The sequence below is a fragment of the Oncorhynchus mykiss genome, chromosome 3 (assembly GCF_057628025.1).
Source record: "Oncorhynchus mykiss isolate SJ-2025 chromosome 3, ASM5762802v1, whole genome shotgun sequence".
In the NCBI taxonomy this organism is placed as follows: domain Eukaryota; kingdom Metazoa; phylum Chordata; class Actinopteri; order Salmoniformes; family Salmonidae; genus Oncorhynchus; species Oncorhynchus mykiss.
The window spans coordinates 82,515,248-82,534,552 of record NC_143024.1 but is presented as its reverse complement, the minus strand read 5'-3'; the positions used below and the strand labels follow the sequence as shown (position 1 = coordinate 82,534,552).

The 19,305-nt window shown below is 45.6% G+C and overlaps 1 protein-coding gene and 1 long non-coding RNA gene across 3 annotated transcripts in view; one reads left to right on the top strand and one right to left on the bottom strand.

Annotated features, from left to right (window-relative positions):
- LOC149984698 (uncharacterized) overlaps nt 1–9,999 on the bottom strand; it is a 114,926-nt gene extending 104,927 nt beyond the window's left edge. The window contains exon 1 of the long non-coding RNA XR_016494841.1: nt 9,868–9,999. This is a non-coding gene — a long non-coding RNA (uncharacterized LOC149984698). The remainder of the gene's footprint in view (nt 1–9,867) is intronic.
- Nucleotides 1–19,305, top strand: part of LOC110520510 (protein TFG) — a 33,438-nt gene that overhangs the window by 9,789 nt on the left and 4,344 nt on the right. For both annotated transcript variants that reach the window (XM_021597886.3, XM_090230294.1), the window contains exons 4-6: nt 5,758–5,904; nt 6,462–6,623; nt 8,435–8,563. In XM_021597886.3, the coding sequence (XP_021453561.1) occupies nt 5,758–5,904; nt 6,462–6,623; nt 8,435–8,563 (438 nt within the window). The remainder of the gene's footprint in view (nt 1–5,757; nt 5,905–6,461; nt 6,624–8,434; nt 8,564–19,305) is intronic.

Below are 19,305 nucleotides of genomic sequence, written 5' to 3'. Positions count from 1 at the left end.
AACACTTTTTATGGATATCTTTAAGAAATGGCTTTCTTCTTGCCACTCTTCCATAAAGGCCAGATTTGTGCAAGATTGTTGTCCTATGGACAGAGTCTCCCACTTAAGCTGTAGATCTCTGCAGTTCATCCAGAGTGATCATGGGCCTCTTGGCTGCATCTCTGATCAGTCTTCTCCTTGTATGAGCTGAAAGTTTAGAGGGACGGCCAGGTCTTGGTAGATTTGCAGTGGTCTGATACTCCTTCCATTTCAATATTATCGCTTGCACAGTGCTCCTTGGGATGTTTAAAGCTTGGGAAATCTTTTTGTATCCAAATCCGGCTTTAAACTTCTTCACAACAGTATCTCGGACCTGCCTGGTGTGTTCCTTGTTCTTCATGATGCTCTCTGCGCTTTTAACGGACCTCTGAGACTATCACAGTGCAGGTGCATTTATACGGAGACTTGATTACACACAGGTGGATTGTATTTATCATCATTAGTCATTTAGGTCAACATTGGATCATTCAGAGATCCTCACTGAACTTCTGGAGAGAGTTTGCTGCACTGAAAGTAAAGGGGCTGAATAATTTTGCACGCCCAATCTTTCAGTTTTTGATTTGTTAAAAAAGTTTGAAATATCCAATAAATGTCGTTCCACTTCATGATTTGTGTCCCACTTGTTGTTGATTCTTTATAAAAAAATACAGTTTTATATCTTTATTTTTGAAGCCTGAAATGTGGCAAAAGGTCGCAAAGTTCAAGGGGGCCGAATACTTTCGCAAGGCACTGTACATATGAGATGAGTAATGTAGGGTATGTAAACATTATATTAAGTAGCCTTGTTTAAAGTGGCTAGTGATAAAAACATTTCCATCAATTTCCATTATTAAAGTGAGCTGGAGTTGAGTCAGTATGTTGGCAGCAGCCACTCAATGTTAGTGGTGGCTGTTTAACAGTCTGATGGCCTTGAGAGAGAAGCTGTTTTTCAGTCTCTCGTTCCCTGCTTTGATGCACTTGTACTGACCTCGCCTTCTGGATGATAGCGGGGTGAACAGGCAGTGGCTCGGGTGGTTGTTGTCCTTGATGATCTTTATGGCCTTCCTGTGACATCGGGTGGTGTAGGTGTCCTGGAGGGCGGGTAGTTTGCCCCCGGTGATGCGTTGTGCAGACCTCACTACCCTCTGGAGAGCCTTACGGTTGTGGGCGGAGCAGTTGCCGTACCAGGCGGTGATACAGCCTGACAGGATGCTCTCGATTGTGCATCTGTAGAAGTTTGTGAGTGCTTTTGGTGACAAGCCGAATTTCTTCAGCCTCCTGAGGCTGCGCCTTCTTCACAACGCTGTCTGTGTGGGTGGACCAATTCAGTTTGTCCGTGACGTGTACGCCGAGGAACTTAAAACTTACTACCCTCTCCACTACTGTCCCGTCGATGTGGATAGGGGGGGTGCTCCCTCTGCTGTTTCCTGAAGTCCACAATCATCTCCTTTGTTTTGTTGACGTTGAGTGTGAGGTTATTTTCCTGACACCACACTCCGAGGGCCCTCCTCCCTGTAGGCTGTCTCGTCGTTGTTGGTAATCAAGCCTACCACTGTTGTGTCGTCCGCGAACTTGATGATTGAGTTGGAGGCGTGCATGGCCACGCAGTCGTGGGTGAACAGGGAGTACAGGAGAGGGTTCAGAACGCACCCTTGTGGGGCCCCAGTGTTGAGGATCAGCGGGGTGTAGATGTTGTTACCTACCCTCACCACCTGGGGGCGGCCCATCAGGAAGTCCAGTACCCAGTTGCACAGGGTGGAGTTGAGACCCAGGGTCTCGAGCTTGATGACGAGTTTGGAGGGTACTATGGTGTTGAATGCTGAGCTGTAGTCGATGAACAGCATTCTCACATAGGTATTCCTCTTGTCCAGATGGGTTAGGGCAGTGTGGTTGCGATTGCGTCGTCTGTGGACCTATTTGGGCGGTAAGCAAATTGTAGTGGGTCTAGGGTGTCAGGTAGGGTGGAGGTGATATGGTCCTTGACTAGTCTCTCAAAGCACTTCATGATGATGGAACTGAGTGCTACGGGAGGGTAGTCGTTTAGCTCAGTTACCTTAGCTTTCTTGGGAACAGGAACAATGGTGGCCCTCTTGAAGCATGTGGGAACAGCAAACTGGAATAAGGATTGATTGAATATGTCCGTAAACACACCAGCCAGCTGGTCTGCACATGCTCTGAGGATGCGGCTGGGCTTGCAGCCTTGCGAGTGTTAACACGTTTAAATGTTTTACTCACGTCGGCTGCAGTGAAGGAGAGCCCGCAGGTTTTAGTAGCGAGCCGTGTCAGTGGCACTGTATTGTCCTCAAAGCGGGCAAAAAAGTTATTTAGTCTGTCTGGGAGTAAGACATCCTGGTCTGCGACAGGGCTGGTTTTCTTTTTGTAATCCGTGATTGACTGTAGACCCTGCCACATACTTCTTGTGTCTGAGCCTTTGAATTGCGACTCTACTTTGTCTCTATACTGACGCTTAGCTTGTTTGATTGCCTTGCGGAGGGAACAAAAGATGAGAGAACCGATAGGGAGGTGGTCAGAGACCTGACCGTGTGGTGCCAGGACAACAACCTCTCCCTCAACATGATCAAGACAAAGGGGATTGATTGTGGACTACAGGAAAATGAGGGCTGAGCACTCCCCCATTCTCATCGACGGGGCTGTAGTGGAGCAGGTTGAGAGCTTCAAGTTCCTCGGTGTCCACATCACCAACAAACTAACATTGTCCAAGCACACCAAGACGGTCGTGAAGAGGGCACAACAAAGCATATTCCCCCTCAGGAGGCTGAAAAGATTTGCCTTTGATCCTCAGTTCTACAGCTGCACCATCGAGAGCCTCCTGATGTCGTGTCTTTACTATCATTGACTGAAGACTTATAGTTTTAATTAGTTACTACGCGATCAACTGATTAATCACGTAACTAATTAACTAGGAAGTCGGGGCACCAAGGAAAAATATTCAGATTACAAAGTTATAATTTCCTAAAATAACTTTTCAGGTATTTTATCTGATCAATTAGTCTTCGAATTAATGAATTATTTATTTGACCTCACGTTAGTCTCATTCCAAACGTCGTAAATTGTTAGTTATCTGCACGAACCCAGTCTTCACTGAGTCATCCATACATCAATTGTCTTAAATCATTTATTTATTACTAACTAAGTAATTCACAGAAATGCATAAACAAACAAGGTAAATGTAATGATAGGAGAATGTGCCCTAGTGGGCTAAACCGGCATTGCGGCTTGTTAGACAAAAAGGGGAAGTGGTGGTCGACTAAGAAGTCACTTCTTTTGTGGAATTGTCCGTCTCTCTCTCTCTCTCTCTCTCGTGGTTAGAGGGGATAGTTCAGAGTGACATTCGTTATAGATGGATGTTTCGGCGGTTGTCGTTCTTCGCGTTCAATGATACCGAATTCCTAGCTGCAGACTAGTAATTAATATCAAAGACTTGTTCCCATTCTGTCGGTATCGATAGTCTGAGAGTCTAACCACGTGGTATGGTTAAAAGATTCAGCAATGGTCTGCAACCTTTTTGTCCTCCCTTGATTGAGAGAATCATGGTCTGCAACCTTTAGCCATCTCGTAATTGAGGTAAGCTCGGTCTGCTGATAATTTCTCAGTTGGGTTTTATTCGGAATGGCAGAAAAGGGGCTGTCCCAGGAGGCCTGATGCTAACTGGGCTCAGGGGCGGTCCTCTAATTTAGTTCAAATCAAAAGGGAATTGTATTTTTCTTCATTCAACAGTCCACAATCATATTACACAATTATACAAACAGTATCATCCTCACTCATTCATCTTATACAACAATTAGACGTAAACCTCATATCTGAGGCTATTATATAAACAGCGTTATGGTAATGTGGCCACACCATCTCCCATGAGCTTCCCCAAGTTGTGACAAACGGACCAGTTCGTAGCTGGATTCTTCACAGATCTTTTACACTTTTCTCCGGAACATGGAATTTGTTCGTACCTCAAGTTCTGTGAGGTGGAAGGATTTCCTTTGTCCTCTATGAAAGTTTACCCTCTCTCTACTATGTGGCCATGTGGCAAGGTCTTCTCAGGAATTTACGACCTCTGACCACAGCAACCTAGTTGAAGGAAGCAAGGGGGAGAGGCAGGGAGAGGGGGATGGGCTTGCTATAACCAAAGAGGCCAATGTCATGACACTGACTGGTTGCATCACTGCCTGGAATGGCAACTGCTTGGCCTCCAACCGCAAAGTACTACAGAGGGTAGTGCATACTTCCCACATAACTGGGGTCAAGCTTCCTGCCATCCAGGACCTCCTTACCAGGCGGTGTCAGAGGCTCCAGCCACCCTAGTCATAGGCTATTCTCTCTGCTACATCACGGCAAGCGGTACCGGAGTGCCACGTCTAGGTCCAAAAGGATTAACAGCTTCTACCCCCAAACCATAAGACTCCTGAACAGCTAATCAAATGCATTACCACCCCCCCCCCCCCCCCCCCCCCCCCTTACGCAGATTTACAGCAGAAACAGAAACAGCAGATTTATAAAATGTTTTATTAAAAATGATGGAATATCTACATAGGTGTACAGAGGCCCATTATCAGCAAAAATCACTCCTGTGTTCCAATGGCACGTTGTGTTAGCTAATCCAAGTTGACCTTTTTAAAAAGCTCATTAGAAACCCCTTTTGCAATTATGTTGGCACACCTGAAAGCTGTTGTGCTGATTGAAGAAGCAATATAACTGGCCTCCTTTATTCTAATTGAGTATCTGGAGCATCAGCATTTGTAGGTTCAATTACAGGCTCAAAATGGCCAGAAATGAAGTACCTGCAAAACACCAGTCTCAACATCAACAGTGAAGAGGTGACCCCCGGGATGCTGGCCCTCTAGGCAGAGTTGCAACGAGAAGGCCAGCATCATGGAGTCGCCTCTTCACTGTTGATGTTGAGACTGGTGTTTTGCGGGTACTATTTAATGAAGCTGCCAGTTGAGGACTTGAGGCATCTGTTTCTCAAAGTAGACACTAATGTACTTGTCCCTTAAAATGATAAACTTGGATTAGCTAGCACAATGTGCCATTGGAACCCTATGTAGATATTCCATGAAAAATCGGACATTTCCAGCCACAATAGTCATTTACAACATTAACAATGTCTATACTGCATCTCTGATCAATTTGATGTTATTTTAATTGAAAATGTGCTTTTCTTTCAAAAACAAGAACATTTCTAAGTGACCTCAAACTTGTGAACGGTAGAGTATGTATATATTTTTTTTAATTGTGGATCACATTTTTATTTGGCGTACCCCCTCCCCTACGGCATTACGCGTACCCCAGTTTGGGAATACCTGCTCTACACAACATGGAGGTCGGTGTATGGTAGAGAAATTAACATTCAATTCTCTGGCAACTACTCTGTTGGACAATCCTGCAGTCAGCATGCCAATTGCACACTTCCTTAAAACGTGAGACATCTGTGGTATTGTGCAGTTTTGTCAAACAACACATCTTAGTGTCCCCAACGCAATGTTCACCTGTGTAATGATCATGCTGTTTATTCAGCTTCTTCACATGCCACACCTGTCAGGTGGATGGATTATCTTGGCAAAGGAGAGATTTGTGCACAAAATTTACGAGAAATAAGCGTTTTGTGCAAATGTTAAATTTCACTGATCTTTTATTTCAGCTCAAATGCTTTACATGTTGCGTTTATTTTTGTTCAGTCTATGTATCTCTGTGGTAATCTCTTTCTCTTCTCTCCCCCCACAGTGAATGGTCAGCCGAGACCTCTGGAGTCCTGTCAGGTAAAGTACCTGCGTAAGGAGCTCATTGGCATCAGGAACAAAATTAACGGTCTCTTGGAATGTCTGGAGCCCCCCTCAGAACCTGGCCTGGCTGCCTCCGCACCAGACACGGGTACGCGCGCACACACACACCTACCTCTGTCTTTGCAAGTGTGAAGTATGTTTTTAAATCATGTAATTATCTACTGATATGCATATTTGTTGTATAACTTTATGTAGTGTACACACAGATACAGGCTGGTTGGTTTTATTACTTCCTAAACCCTCTCTGTAACTTCACTATTTAGCCCTGAAAAGGGTGGTCCTCTTTCCTAAACCATCCATTGCTTCTAATCCAGTGGACCAATCACATTCCACACCTGCACTATGTTTAACGCCAGGGGCGTTTTCACAGCATGCTTTGCATCAATGTTGTTCGCTAGCTGACTTGTGGTGGACAGCAACAGGTGGATTTGTTTTTCCAAGGAGAGAAGTGTAAAAAATGTTTTTACGAGGTGTTTCCTTTGGCATGTTTATGCCGCTAATCCGGGGTAAGGAGTTGATGTTTCAATGATAAAAGATAATGGAACGTTCTGCTTATTTGCATATTTGACAATGTATTTTTTGTGAATGTGTGTATATTGGTGTGTTGACATGCATCCCCTCCCATCCACTTCCTCTCTCCTCCAGACTCGGTGGATGTATGTGAGGGGAGGGTGGTGGCAGCGGTGAAGCAGGCCCCGGTCCCAGTCAGTGCGGCCAGCATGTCGGCCTTCGACCCCCTGAATAAGCAGGACGAAGTCAGCAAGAACGTCATCTCCGCCTTTGGCCTGAGTGAGAACCATGTCTCAGGTAAGGCCGCCCATCATTGCTATTACTTTCTGTTTTGTATTTTTTTTATGCAGTCTTCTGACTGACCTTGCCCTCACTCCCCACCCTGTTTGATTTCTCACTTTTCTCTCTCTCTGTTGAGCGTCTGATACATACCCCCTTTGTCGCAGGATGGGGATTGGGGGTTACACAATTTTTGTATTTTACTTAACTAGGCAAGTCAGTTCAGAACAAATTCTTATTTACAATGACGGCTTACCCCGGCCAAACACTAACCCGGACGACGCTGGGTCAATCACGGCCGGTTGTGATACAGCCTGGAGTCGAACCAGGGTCTCTAGTGACGCCTGAGATGCAGTGCCTTAGACCGCTGCCCACTCTGGAGCCCAAAATTAGTGGTGGTTGGGCCTGTTGCTCTGCTCATGGCCTGGGCATATGTGCGGCTCTCATGTTGAAGTCTGCTGATCTGGGGGGACCTATATAGGGTGTGGCCAGGGTTTGTTTGGGTTGTTCTCAGCTGGTTGGGGTGTGGCTGGTGACGCTGTGGTCTGGGTGTAGGTCCTCTTGGTGTGGGTTCTCTCGGTGCAGGTGTCTCATTGGTCTGGACAGGGTGTCCACTGCTCTGTTGCTCCTGTGTGAGGTGCTGCGGTTCAGGGTGACGTCCTTCGGGGTCCTGGCAGAAGTTGGGATGGCTGCCTTGTAGAGGTGGACCTGGTCGTAAAGGGTGATGTGGTGGGCCAGGTAGACATTAGGTTTTGAGGCAAAGTCCTGGGAAATGCTGTCATTCACCTGCTGTATGGTGGCTGGGTGGAAGTATTTTTGTGGTAGCAGGGTGGAGATAACCACTTGTGCGTTGGGGAAAAAGTTTATTCTCTTGAATTGATTTGCCAATGAGGAACACAATTTCTGGCTTTTGTGCCTATCCCGTAAAGGTCCTTCTGGAAGTGCATGAGAATGCCCTGCACCATTACTGGCCCAGACGGGTACATGTTGACAAGTTGATTCAATTTCCTCAATGTCTAGTATTCTGAGTGTCTAGCCTGGGCCAATACCCTCTCTCTTGACATAGGGGTAGTGTGCTCTTATAGCACTGTGTCATGCCAGGGGATGGTCTGTGCGGAAAATTAAGTTGCTTTTGTTCCCCTCTTTGCAGCAGTCAGCAAATAGTGTGTCTGGATTGTTCTTGAGGAGCTTCTTTTTGTAGTTATTCCGTGCAGTTTTATTTTAAATATTCATGGGGTACTGTACTTTGATGACATCTGCATGGGGATACGCCAGGGGGCTTCAACGGCCTCTGCATTTGGGTGGGGGAGGCTATGAAACTGCTGCCATTGTTAAGGCTCAAGAGTTTTCACACACATCACTTCACACTTCAGTGCTAATTGAAGTTGCAGCCGGGTCAGGTCAGTTCTGTCCTAGCAGCTTATTAGCCTTAGTTCATTTTGTTATATAAAGCTTATTAAATATCTTTAACTTTTTGGCTCTAAAAGTAGGTTCAGACTGAGTAATGTTCACTCAGTTTTGTGTTGGATGGTATTTCCAGGTTTCCTCTGTGTTTCTTCTGCAGGTTTTTGTTTGCTCTAAGTTTTTTGTCGACTGTCCTTGGTAGTTAGTATCCATTCAGGTCATTTTGTCAAATCATGGTTTTAGGTATGGAGTTTTGAGGATAGTGTCCTATAGAGGATAGTGTCCTGTATGTCCTTGTGGGAGAAAAAAATCTATCTACATTTATCCAACTCTATTTATATGTTTTATATATTTCTATCTCTCTCTGCTCATGCTCTGTAATCTCATCATCCTCTCTCTCCCTCTCTTTCTCTCCCTCTCTCTAGCTCCCCCGGGTGTTTCGTCTGTGGAGCGGTCAAATACTCCAGACAGCATTGCGTCATCGTCGTCCGCCGCCCCCCAGCCACAGGCCCCCTACGCAGGGATGCAGCAGGGACCCCCAGCAGCCCTCGACGGTTAGGAACACGCACACAGTAACCATTACCACCATATCTCTGCATGAATGAATGTAGGACAAGGTGGGGAGGGAGGTTATCAGTATGGGCCATTGTAGCCATTGGGTGGTTTAGCACCTCCAAATATCTGGGGTTAACTGGGATCCCTAAAAAACTGTTGTCTTGTCAAGACGGTAGAGCAAGTTCACCCCATGACAGTTACCAGAGGTCAGTTTGTGCTTTAAACTGATCTTAGGCCTGTGCCTCAGGGCAGCCTTAATCCAGTTGATGTGTTGTGGTACACCTCTCTGGCGTGGCAGCTTTAGGGCCCGGGACAACACTACTTGAGCAAAAGGGCCCATCACAGAACGATGTTCCAGTCCCCTGCCCTGCCAATGGCATGTTGTTTTTTTTGTTCTTATTTCCACATTGTCCTCTACAGACATTTAGAACATTATGATTGTGTCACAGTGTCGCAATGGCTTCATCCAGATGATTTTCACTGCTCAGACTTGTCGTCAACCACAAATGGGGGGAATTGGTTGTCCTGCTTAATTGTTTGTGTCATGCTGTTGGACATTAAATCTAATGTAAATCACAACTGCCATCTTAGTAGGGTATTTATTCATGCCTCCATTTTAGTCTGGGATGGCTAAATATTACACTTGGATTGGCCAGTTCCCCAGTCCTGTTTTCAGTACAGTATTGTTACTCTGCATATCTACATGCTGATGTAGCTGTAACATACAGTGTATTCAGACCATAACCTTTCCCACACGTTACGTTACAGCCTTCTTCTAAAATAGATGAAATACACTATTCCCCTCATCTACACACACTACCCCATAATGACAAAACAAAAACAGATATTTTTTATGTTTGCAAATTCCTAAAAAATATTTTATTTATTAATTATACGTATTCAAACCCTTTGCTATGATACTTGAAATTGAGCTCAGATGAATTCTGTTTACATTGATCATCTTTGAGATGTTTCTAAAACCTGATTGGATTCCACCAGTAGTAAATTAAATTGTTTGGACATGATTTGGAAAGGCACACACCTGTCTATATAAGTTCCCACACTTGACAGGGCATGTCAGAGCAAAAACCAACCCATGAGTTCAAAGGAATTGTCCGTAGACCTCCGAGACAGGATTGTGTCGAGGCACATGTGACAGAATGTGGGGGATGGCTGCCGTTTTACAGGCTCCTGACCAACGTTGCTTTTTTTTTTCACGTTGTTTGTAACAGTACATAATGTTGCTGCTGCTGTCTCTTATGACTGAAAAGAGCTTCTAGATATCAGAACAGTGTTTACTCACCTAGAGTTGGACGAAGATTTTCTCTTTAATGTGTCCGATGCGAAGGATATACTGCTACTCGGAGACCAGGCCCAAATCCCTGTCATATTCGCATGAAGAAAAGACTGAAATAAAGGAGGCTGGAGATCAGGGTGACTTGTGAGAATTTGTTGGCAAGTGAGTAACCCTCCTCAACCGTCCCTTCTATTGGCCAACATGCAATCACTGGAAAATAACTGGATGATCTCGGCTCGAGACTATCCTGCCAACTGTAATATCTTGTGTTTCACAGTCGTGATGGAACAACAAGGATAATATACAGTTGGCTGGGTTTTCCGTGCATCGGCAGGACAGAACAGTTACGTCTGGTAAGACGAGGGGTGGAGGTGTGTATTTTTCAGTAACAGCCGGTGCGCAGTCTAATATTAAAGAGGTCTCTAGGTATTGCTTGCCTGAGGTAGTGTGGTCTCCAGTTTATAATGAGGTACTCTATCTACCATTTTTCAGAGCCATCTATTTACCACCACAACCCAATGCTGGCATTAAGACCGCACTCAATGAGTTGTATAAGGCCATAAGCAAACAAGAAAATTCTCACCCAGAAGTGGTGCTCCTAGTGTCCGGGGACTTTAATGCAGGCAATTTTAAATCCTTTTTACCTCATTTCTACCAGCATGTCACATGTGCAACCAGAGGAAAAATAACTCTAGACCAGCTTTACGCCACACACGGATGCATACAAAACTCTCCCTCGCCCTCCATTTGGTAAATCTGACTATAACTCTATCCTCCTGACAACCGCTTACAAGCAAAAACTAAAGCAGGAAGTTCCAGTGACTCGCTCAATATGGGAGAGGTCAGATGACGCGGATGCTACGCTATAGGGCTGTTTTGCTAGCACAGACTGGAATATGTTCCGGGATTCATCCAATGGCATTGGAGTATGCCACCTCAGTCACCTTGCTCCATCAATACGTTCCTTGATGTCTTCGTCCCCACAGTGACTTTACCTACATATCCCAATCAGAAGCCATTGATTACAGGCAACATCTGCAACGAGTTAAACGGCTAGAGCGGCCGCTTTCAAGGAGTGGGACACTAATCCGGACGCTTCTAAGAAATCCTGCTATGCCCTCAGATGAACTATCAAACAGGCAAAGCGTCAGTACAGGACTAATATGGAATCCTACTACACCGGTTCTGACGCTTGTTGGATGTGGCAGGTCTTGCAAACTATTACAGACTACAAATGGAAACCCAGCCACGAGCTGCCCAGTGACGCAAGCCTACCAGACGAGCTAAATGCCTTTTATGCTCGCTTCGAGGCATGCAACACTGAAGCATCACGCTCTCGATAACCTATGTGAGCAAGACCTTTAAACAGGTCAACATTCACAAGGCCGCGGGGCCAGACGGATTACCAGTATGTGTACTCTGATCATGCGCTGATCAACTGGCAAGTGATCTTCACTGACCATTTTCAACCTGTCCCTGACTGAATCTGTAATACTTACATGCTTCAAGTACACCACCATACCCCATGTGCCCAAGAAAGTGAAGGTAAACTGCCTAATTGACTACCGCCTGTAGCACTCACTTCGATAGCCATGACGTTCTTTGAAATACGGCTCACATCAACACCATTATCCCCAAAACCCTAGACCCACTCCAATTTGCATACTGCCCCATCAGATCCACAGATGACGCAATCTCAATCACACTCCACGCTGTCCTTTCCCACCTGGACAAAAGAAACACCTATGGAAGAATGCTGTTCATTTACTACAGCTCAGTGTTCAACACCATAGTGACGACAAAGCTTATCACTAAGCTAAGGACCCTGGCACTAAACACCTCCCTTTGCAACTGGATCCTGGACTTCCTGACGGGCCACCCAGGCTCAACTGCAACACCATCATTAAGTTTGCTGATGACACAACAGTGGTAGGCCTGATCACCGACAACGATGAGACAGCCTATAGGGAGGAAGTCCGAGACTTGGGTGGTGTGGTGCCAGGACAACAACCTATCACTCAACCTGAGCAAGACAAAGGAGATGATCGTGGACTGCAGGAAACGGAGGGCCAAACACGCTCCCATTCTCATTGACGGTACTGTAGTTGAGCGGGTTGAGAGTTTCAAATTCTTATCGTCGTTCAAACACACCAAAACAGTCGCGAAGAGGGCATCTTTTTCCCCTCAGTAGACCGAAAAGATTTTGCATGGGTCTCCAGATCCTCAAAAAGTTCTACAGATGCACAATCAAGAGCATCCAGACCAGTTGCTATTTTGTTTTTATTAAATTTTTACTTTCGTTTATTTAGTAAATATTTTCTTAACCAACAATGCAGTTCGAGAAATAGAGTTATGGGCTTGTAAGGAAGCATTTCACGGTAAGGTTGTTGGTAACCTGTTGTATTCGGCATATGTGACATACAATTTGATTTTGATTTGAGATCTGGGGAACAGTACCAAAAATGTCTGCAGCTTTGAAGGTCCCCAAGAACACAGTGGCCTCCATAATTCTTAAATTGAAGAGGTTTGGAACTAAACTCTTTTTGCCAGTCCTGTCTGGTCCAGCAACGGTGGGTTTGTGCCCATAGGCGACATTGTTGCCGGTGATGTCTGGTGAAGACCTGCCTTACAACAGGCCTACAAGCCCTCAGTCCAGCCTCTCTCAGCCTATTGTGGACATTCTGAGCACTAATTGAGGGTTTGTGCATTCCTGGTGTAACTCGGGCAGTTGTTGCCATCCTGTACCTGTCCCCCCGCAGGTGTGATGTTCAGGTGTACCGATCCTGTGCAGGTGGTGTTAGACATGGTCTGCCACTGCGAGGACGATCAGCTGTCCGTTCTGTCTCCCTGTAGCACTGTCTTAGACGTCTCACAGTACGGACATTGCAATATTTTGCCCTGACCACATCTGCAGTACTCTTGCCTCCTTGCAGCATGCCTAATGCACGTTCACGCAGATGAGCAGGGACCCTGGGTATCTTTCTTTTGGTGTTTTTCAGAGTCAGTAGAAAGGCCTCTTTAGTGTCCCAAGTGTTCATAACTGTGACCTTAATTGCCTACAGTCTGTAAGCTGTTAGTGCAAAATTATTCAGCCCCTTTACTTTCAGTGCAGCAAACTCTCTCCAGAAGTTCAGTGAGGATCTCTGAATGATCCAATGCTGACCTAAATGACTAATGATGATAAATACAATCCACCTGTGTGTAATCAAGTCTCCGTATAAATGCACCTGCACTGTGATAGTCTCAGAGGTCCGTTAAAAGCGCAGAGAGCATCATGAAGAACAAGGAACACACCAGGCAGGTCCGAGATACTGTTGTGAAGAAGTTTAAAGCCGGATTTGGATACAAAAAGATTTCCCAAGCTTTAAACATCCCAAGGAGCACTGTGCAAGCGATAATATTGAAATGGAAGGAGTATCAGACCACTGCAAATCTACCAAGACCTGGCCGTCCCTCTAAACTTTCAGCTCATACAAGGAGAAGTCTGTTCAGAGATGCAGCCAAGAGGCCCATGATCACTCTGGATGAACTGCAGAGATCTACAGCTGAGGTGGGAGACTCTGTCCATAGGACAACAATCAGTCGTATATTGCACAAATCTGGCCTTTATGGAAGAGTGGCAAGAAGAAAGCCATTTCTTAAAGATATCCATAAAAAGTGTTGATTTAAAGTTTGCCACAAGCCACCTGGGAGACACACCAAACATGTGGAAGAAGGTGCTCTGGTCAGATGAAACCAAAATTGAACTTTTTGGCAACAATGCAAAACGTTATGTTTGGCGTAAAAGCAACACAGCTCATCACCCTGAACACACCATCCCCACTGTCAAACATGGTGGTGGCAGCATCATGGTTTGGGCCTGCTTTTCTTCAGCAGGGACAGGGAAGATGGTTAAAATAGAGACAAAAAAATGCAAAACTGATAGAGACATACCCCAAGCGACTTACAGCTGTAATCGCAGCAAAAGGTGGCGCTACAAAGTATTAACTTAAGGGGGCTGAATAATTTTGCACGCCCAATTTTTCAGTTTTTGATTTGTTCAAAAAGTTTGAAATATCCAATAAATGTCGTTCCACTTCATGATTGTGTCCCACTTGTTGTTGATTCTTCACAAAAAAATACAGTTTTATATCTTTATGTTTGAAGCCTGAAATGTGGCAAAAGGGGGCCGAATACTTTCGCAAGGCACTGTATGAAGTTATTTGCATTTTTACGAATTCTTTGAAAGACAGGGTCCTGAAAAAGGGACGTTTTGGTTTTTCCTGAGTTCACCAAGACCCTTCCTCGAGCTGGCCGCCCGGCCAAACTGAGCAATTTGGGGAGAAGGGCCTTTGTCAGGGAGGTGACCAAGAACCCGATGGTCACTCTAACATGGGTCCAGAGTTCCTCTAAGGACAACCATCTCTGCAGCACTCCACCAATTAGGCCTTTATGGTAGTTTGGACAGATGGAAGCCACTCCTCATTACCCTATTTTTAAATGTTTTACTTTCGTTTATTTAGTAAATATTTTCTTAACTCTATTTCTTGAACTGCTTTGTTGGTTAAGGGCTTGTAACTAAGCATTTCACAGTAAGGTCTACTGATGTATTTGGCGCGTGTGATCAAATAAAACTAGATTTGCTTTGAGTAAAATTAACATGACAGCCCGCTTGGAGTTTGCCAAAAGGGACGTAAAGACTCTCAGACCATGAGAAACAAGATTCTCTGGTCTGATTAAACCAAGATTGAACTCGTTGGCCTGAATGCCAAGCGTCATGTCTGGAGGAAACCTGGTTCCATCCCTGTGGTGAATCATGGTGGTGGCAGCATCATGCTGTGGGGATATTTTTCAGTGCCAGGGACTGGGAGACTGGTAAGAAGTACAGAAATACTTCATGAATACCTTCTCTCGACCTCTGACTGGGGCAAAGGTTCACCTTCCAACAGGACAACGATCCTAAGCACACAGCCAAGACAACGCAGGAGTGGCTTCGGGACAAGTCTCTGAATGTCCTTGGGAGGCTCACCTAGAGCCCAGACTTGAACCCGATTTAACATCTCCAGAGAGACCTGAAAATACCTGTGCAACCATCCAACCTGACAGAGCTTGAGATCATCTGCAGAGAAGGGGAGAAAATCACGTAAATACAGGTGTGCCGAGCTTGTAGCGACATACCCAAGAAGACGCAAGGTTGTAATCGCTGCCAAACATGCTTCAACAAAGTACTAAGGGTCTGAATACTTATGTAAATGTCATTTTTCAGTTTTTATAATCTTTATAAATTTCCCTAAAAATCTGTTTTTGCTTGGTCATTTGTGGGGTATTGTGTGTAGATTGAGAAAGAATACAGAGCTTCAACTCTAGGACCTGCTGGGTATTCCCATAATGGTGGTGATCTGGAATGAACACAGCTTCAACTCTTGAACCCGCTGGGTATTCCCATAGTGGTGGTGATCTGGAATGAACACAGCTTCAACTCTTGGACCCGCTGGGTATTCCCATAATGGTGGTGATCTGGAATGAACACAGAGCTTCAACTCTTGAACCCGCTGGGTATTCCCATAATGGTGGTGATCTGGAATGAACACAGCTTCAACTCTTGGTCCCGCTGGGTATTCCCATAATGGTGGTGATCTGGAATCAACAGAGCTTGAAAGTAACTCTCTTACCAGGTAACGAGGTGTGCTCTAGTTTTTGGCATCTCAGTATATGACACAGACAGACACAGGAAGGGAGGGGACAGAGGAACATGTTGTGAGTCAGTCTTATTATTAAGCTACCTCATTATTTTGGATGTGATGTTTTTTCATTGGCAGGCACGTCTTTTGGCTCTTCTGACTCTCCGTAGCCGCCTCCATCCCTGGAGACGTCTCTGATTTCACCCAGAGAGACCCATAACCAGCTCACTGACAAAACCCCACCACAGGATCCAAACCACAGCTGGTACACGCACACGCACGGTAGGCTCGTTGAGCTGTGGCTTGAACACAGAGGAGCCATACCAGGGCCTCTAAACCGCACTTGGAACAAAGAGAGTGCGGTTCCACATGGTGTTGGTTTGACCGTGTTCCCCAGACCAGTTCTGTGGTTTTGGCTTGGGCAGGGTTCAGGCTTCTCCAAGGGGTTTGGGTTGAGTTTAACAGAGCCAAGACACCGCTAAGAGTCTAAAGTTAGTCATTCTTCCGTCAGTCGTACCCTTTATATTCCAGACCCCTGCACTTTGTGTTGGTTATTAGTTTTAGTTTGTCCATAAATGACTGTGCGGTCATATAACGGTCACGGGCTGTTACTAGGTTCAGTGTGACATCGCTGACTGTGTGGTTGGCTGGTCGTCTTCTGGAGTTCATAATTCTCATCTTTTCCTCCCTCTGTTCATCCGTTCCTCCCTCTCTCCCAGACTTCCAGGGAGGAGAGAGGCTCTGGGCTGCAGCTGTTGGCCAGACGGCCGAATCAGGCTGCAGGGACACGTTTTTCTCTATTCCAACGCTCTGGTGAGAGAGAGACCCCAAATGTTCCCTTAGTTCGGGAGTGTCCATAGGGTCTGTACAAAGACAATACATTGAAGACTGATCATCGTTGACCAGGAATAGTCTCAAAGGATCAGTGCACTCCTGCCAACATGTTGGGAATGAACACGTTGATTAAGGGTGTGGTGCCTTGACAATATGCACAGAGGACTTCTTCAGAAACGCAACGAGGACACAGATCATGTACTTTGTGGGTAGATAGATGGACCAGTCGTCACTCTCTCGTCTCTGTCAACATTTGGTTTGTGTTTACACGTAAACATGGAGCTAACAAGATCCATAAGCAGAAGATTTCTAGTGGCTGTCTCATTTACACTGACTGGACAAAACATTAAGAACACCTGCTCTTTCCATGACAGACTGAACAGGTGAATCCAGGTGAAATCCATGATCTCTTATTGATGTCACTTGTTAAATCCACTTCAATCAGTGTGAAGATGAAGGGGAGGAGACGGGTTAATAAAGAAGGATTTTTAAGCCTTGAGACAATTGAGACATGGATTGTGTATGTGCCATTCAGAGGGTGACTGGGCAAGACAAAAGATTTAAGTTCCTCTGAACGGGTTATGGTAGTAGGGGCCAGGCGCACCGGTTTGTGTCAAGAGCTGCTATGCTGCTGGGTTTTTATATACTCAACAGTTTCCCGTGTGTATCAAGAATGGGCCACCACCCAAAGGACATCTAACCAACTTGACACAACTGTGGGAATCATTGGAGTCAACATGGGCCACCTTGTAGAGTCCATGTCCTGACAAATTGAGACTGTTCTGAAGGGGGGGGGGGGGGTGCAACTCACTATTAGGAAGGTGTTTTGTACAGATGACGATCAACCCTAGATAAGGAATGTTCTGTGTTTGTTTGTCTCTGAGTTTTAGCACACCTGTTCACCCACCACTGCACAGACGGTGTCTTTGATGCTTTATCAGATGGAATACCTCTCCAGCTTGAAAGTTGGCTGTCAGAAGTATTACAATGTGAACCTTTAATCTGTCTGTCTGCTTATTTCAAGACATGGCATATGGGGGTGTAGTGAGAGACCCAATAGGCTGGAAGATACTCTTTTCATTATTTATCTTGAAAAAAAAGTATACCCAATCATTCCGCCATCATGAAAACAATGGAAAAATATAATGATTTATTAAAATAGCATGGAATTTAAGAATTTAAGGCCAAGTGGCAAACAATGCAGGCACAAGGGATGGGGGTGTAAGCATGCTGGTCTAGTGCAAAGTCTAGGTCCAAAAGGTTTTTAACAGCTTCTACCCCCAAGCCATTAGACTCCTGAACAGCAAATCAAATGGCAAACTGGACTGTTTGCATTGAACCACCCCCATTTTTACGCTGCTGCTACTCTGCTTATTATCTATGCATAGTCACTTTACCTCTACCTACATGTACGTTACCTCGACTAACCTGTGCCCTTCACACATCGACTCTCTACCGGTACCCCCTGTATATAGTCTCACTACTGTTATTTTATCGTTGCTCTTTCATTATTTATTTTAGTGAAGACTTATCACTTTTTCTTGACTGCATTGTTGGTTAAAGGATTATAAGTAAGCATTTCACTGTACCTGTTGTATTCGGTGCATGTGACAAATGCATTATTTGATTTTAACTCGACCCTGCAGGTCCATGTGCTCAACATCCATAAAGTACAACTCTACCTCACACATGAAGCAGTGCTGGCGCTTGTCATCTCCCGTCTGGACTACTGCAACTCGCTGTTGGCTGGGCTCCCCGCTTGTGCCATCAAACCCCTGCACCTTATCCAGAACACTGCAACCCACCTGGTGTTCAACCTTCCCAAGTTCTCCCATGTCACCCATCTCCTCCGCACACCCCACTGGCTTCCAGTTCAACCTTCCCAAGTTCTCCCATGTCACCCATCTCCTCCGCACACTCCACTGGCTTCCAGTTCAACCTTCCCAAGTTCTCTCATGTCACCCATCTCCTCCGCACACTCCACTGGCTTCCAGTTCAACCTTCCCAAGTTCTCCCATGTCACCCATCTCCTCCGCACACTCCACTGGCTTCCAGTTCAACCTTCCCAAGTTCTCTCATGTCACCCATCTCCTCCGCACACTCCACTGGCTTCCAGTTCAACCTTCCCAAGTTCTCCCATGTCACCCATCTCCTCCGCACACTCCACTGGCTTCCAGTTCAACCTTCCCAAGTTCTCCCATGTCACCCATCTCCTCCGCACACTCCACTGGCTTCCAGTTCAACCTTCCCAAGTTCTCCCATGTCACCCATCTCCTCCGCACACACCACTGGCTTCCAGTTCAACCTTGCATCCACAAAAGACCATGGTACTTGCCTTCGGAGCAGCGAGAAGAACTGCCTACCTTCAGGCTCTGTTAAAACCCTACACCCCAAACTGAGCACTCCGTTCTGCCACTTCTTGGCACTCCCACCGCTATGGGAGAGCAGCTCCCGCTCAGCCCAGTCCAAGCTCTCCTCTGTCCTGGTGGAAACAGCTTCACCCTAAAGCTTGGACAGCAACCTCCCTGCCCATCTTCAAAACCATTTGGAACTCTGCCTTTTCAAGGAATATCTTAAATAATCCCACAGTACCCCCCTCGCACAACCTCCTCAGCCCCCCACACACACACACAAAGACTTTTGTGTACTCGCACTTGACCCCCCCCTTACTGGCTCTGACTTTGCTGATACCTGCTTTATTGAGGAAAATGTACTTACTATGACTGTGTGTGGTTGTTCCACCTAGCTATCTTAAGGTGAATGCACTAACTGATAAGAGCATCTGCTAAATAACTAACGTAAATGTAATACCAGCCATATTATCTTGTTTTCTTTCTGAAAACATCCCTAATAGGCTGGAGAACTACAGTGAAGCAATAACATTCCAGATAATTTTTCCAGCTCTGTTTTGTGTTCAGCTGAAGGGATGTGCAGGCAGCCGGTCTCTCTC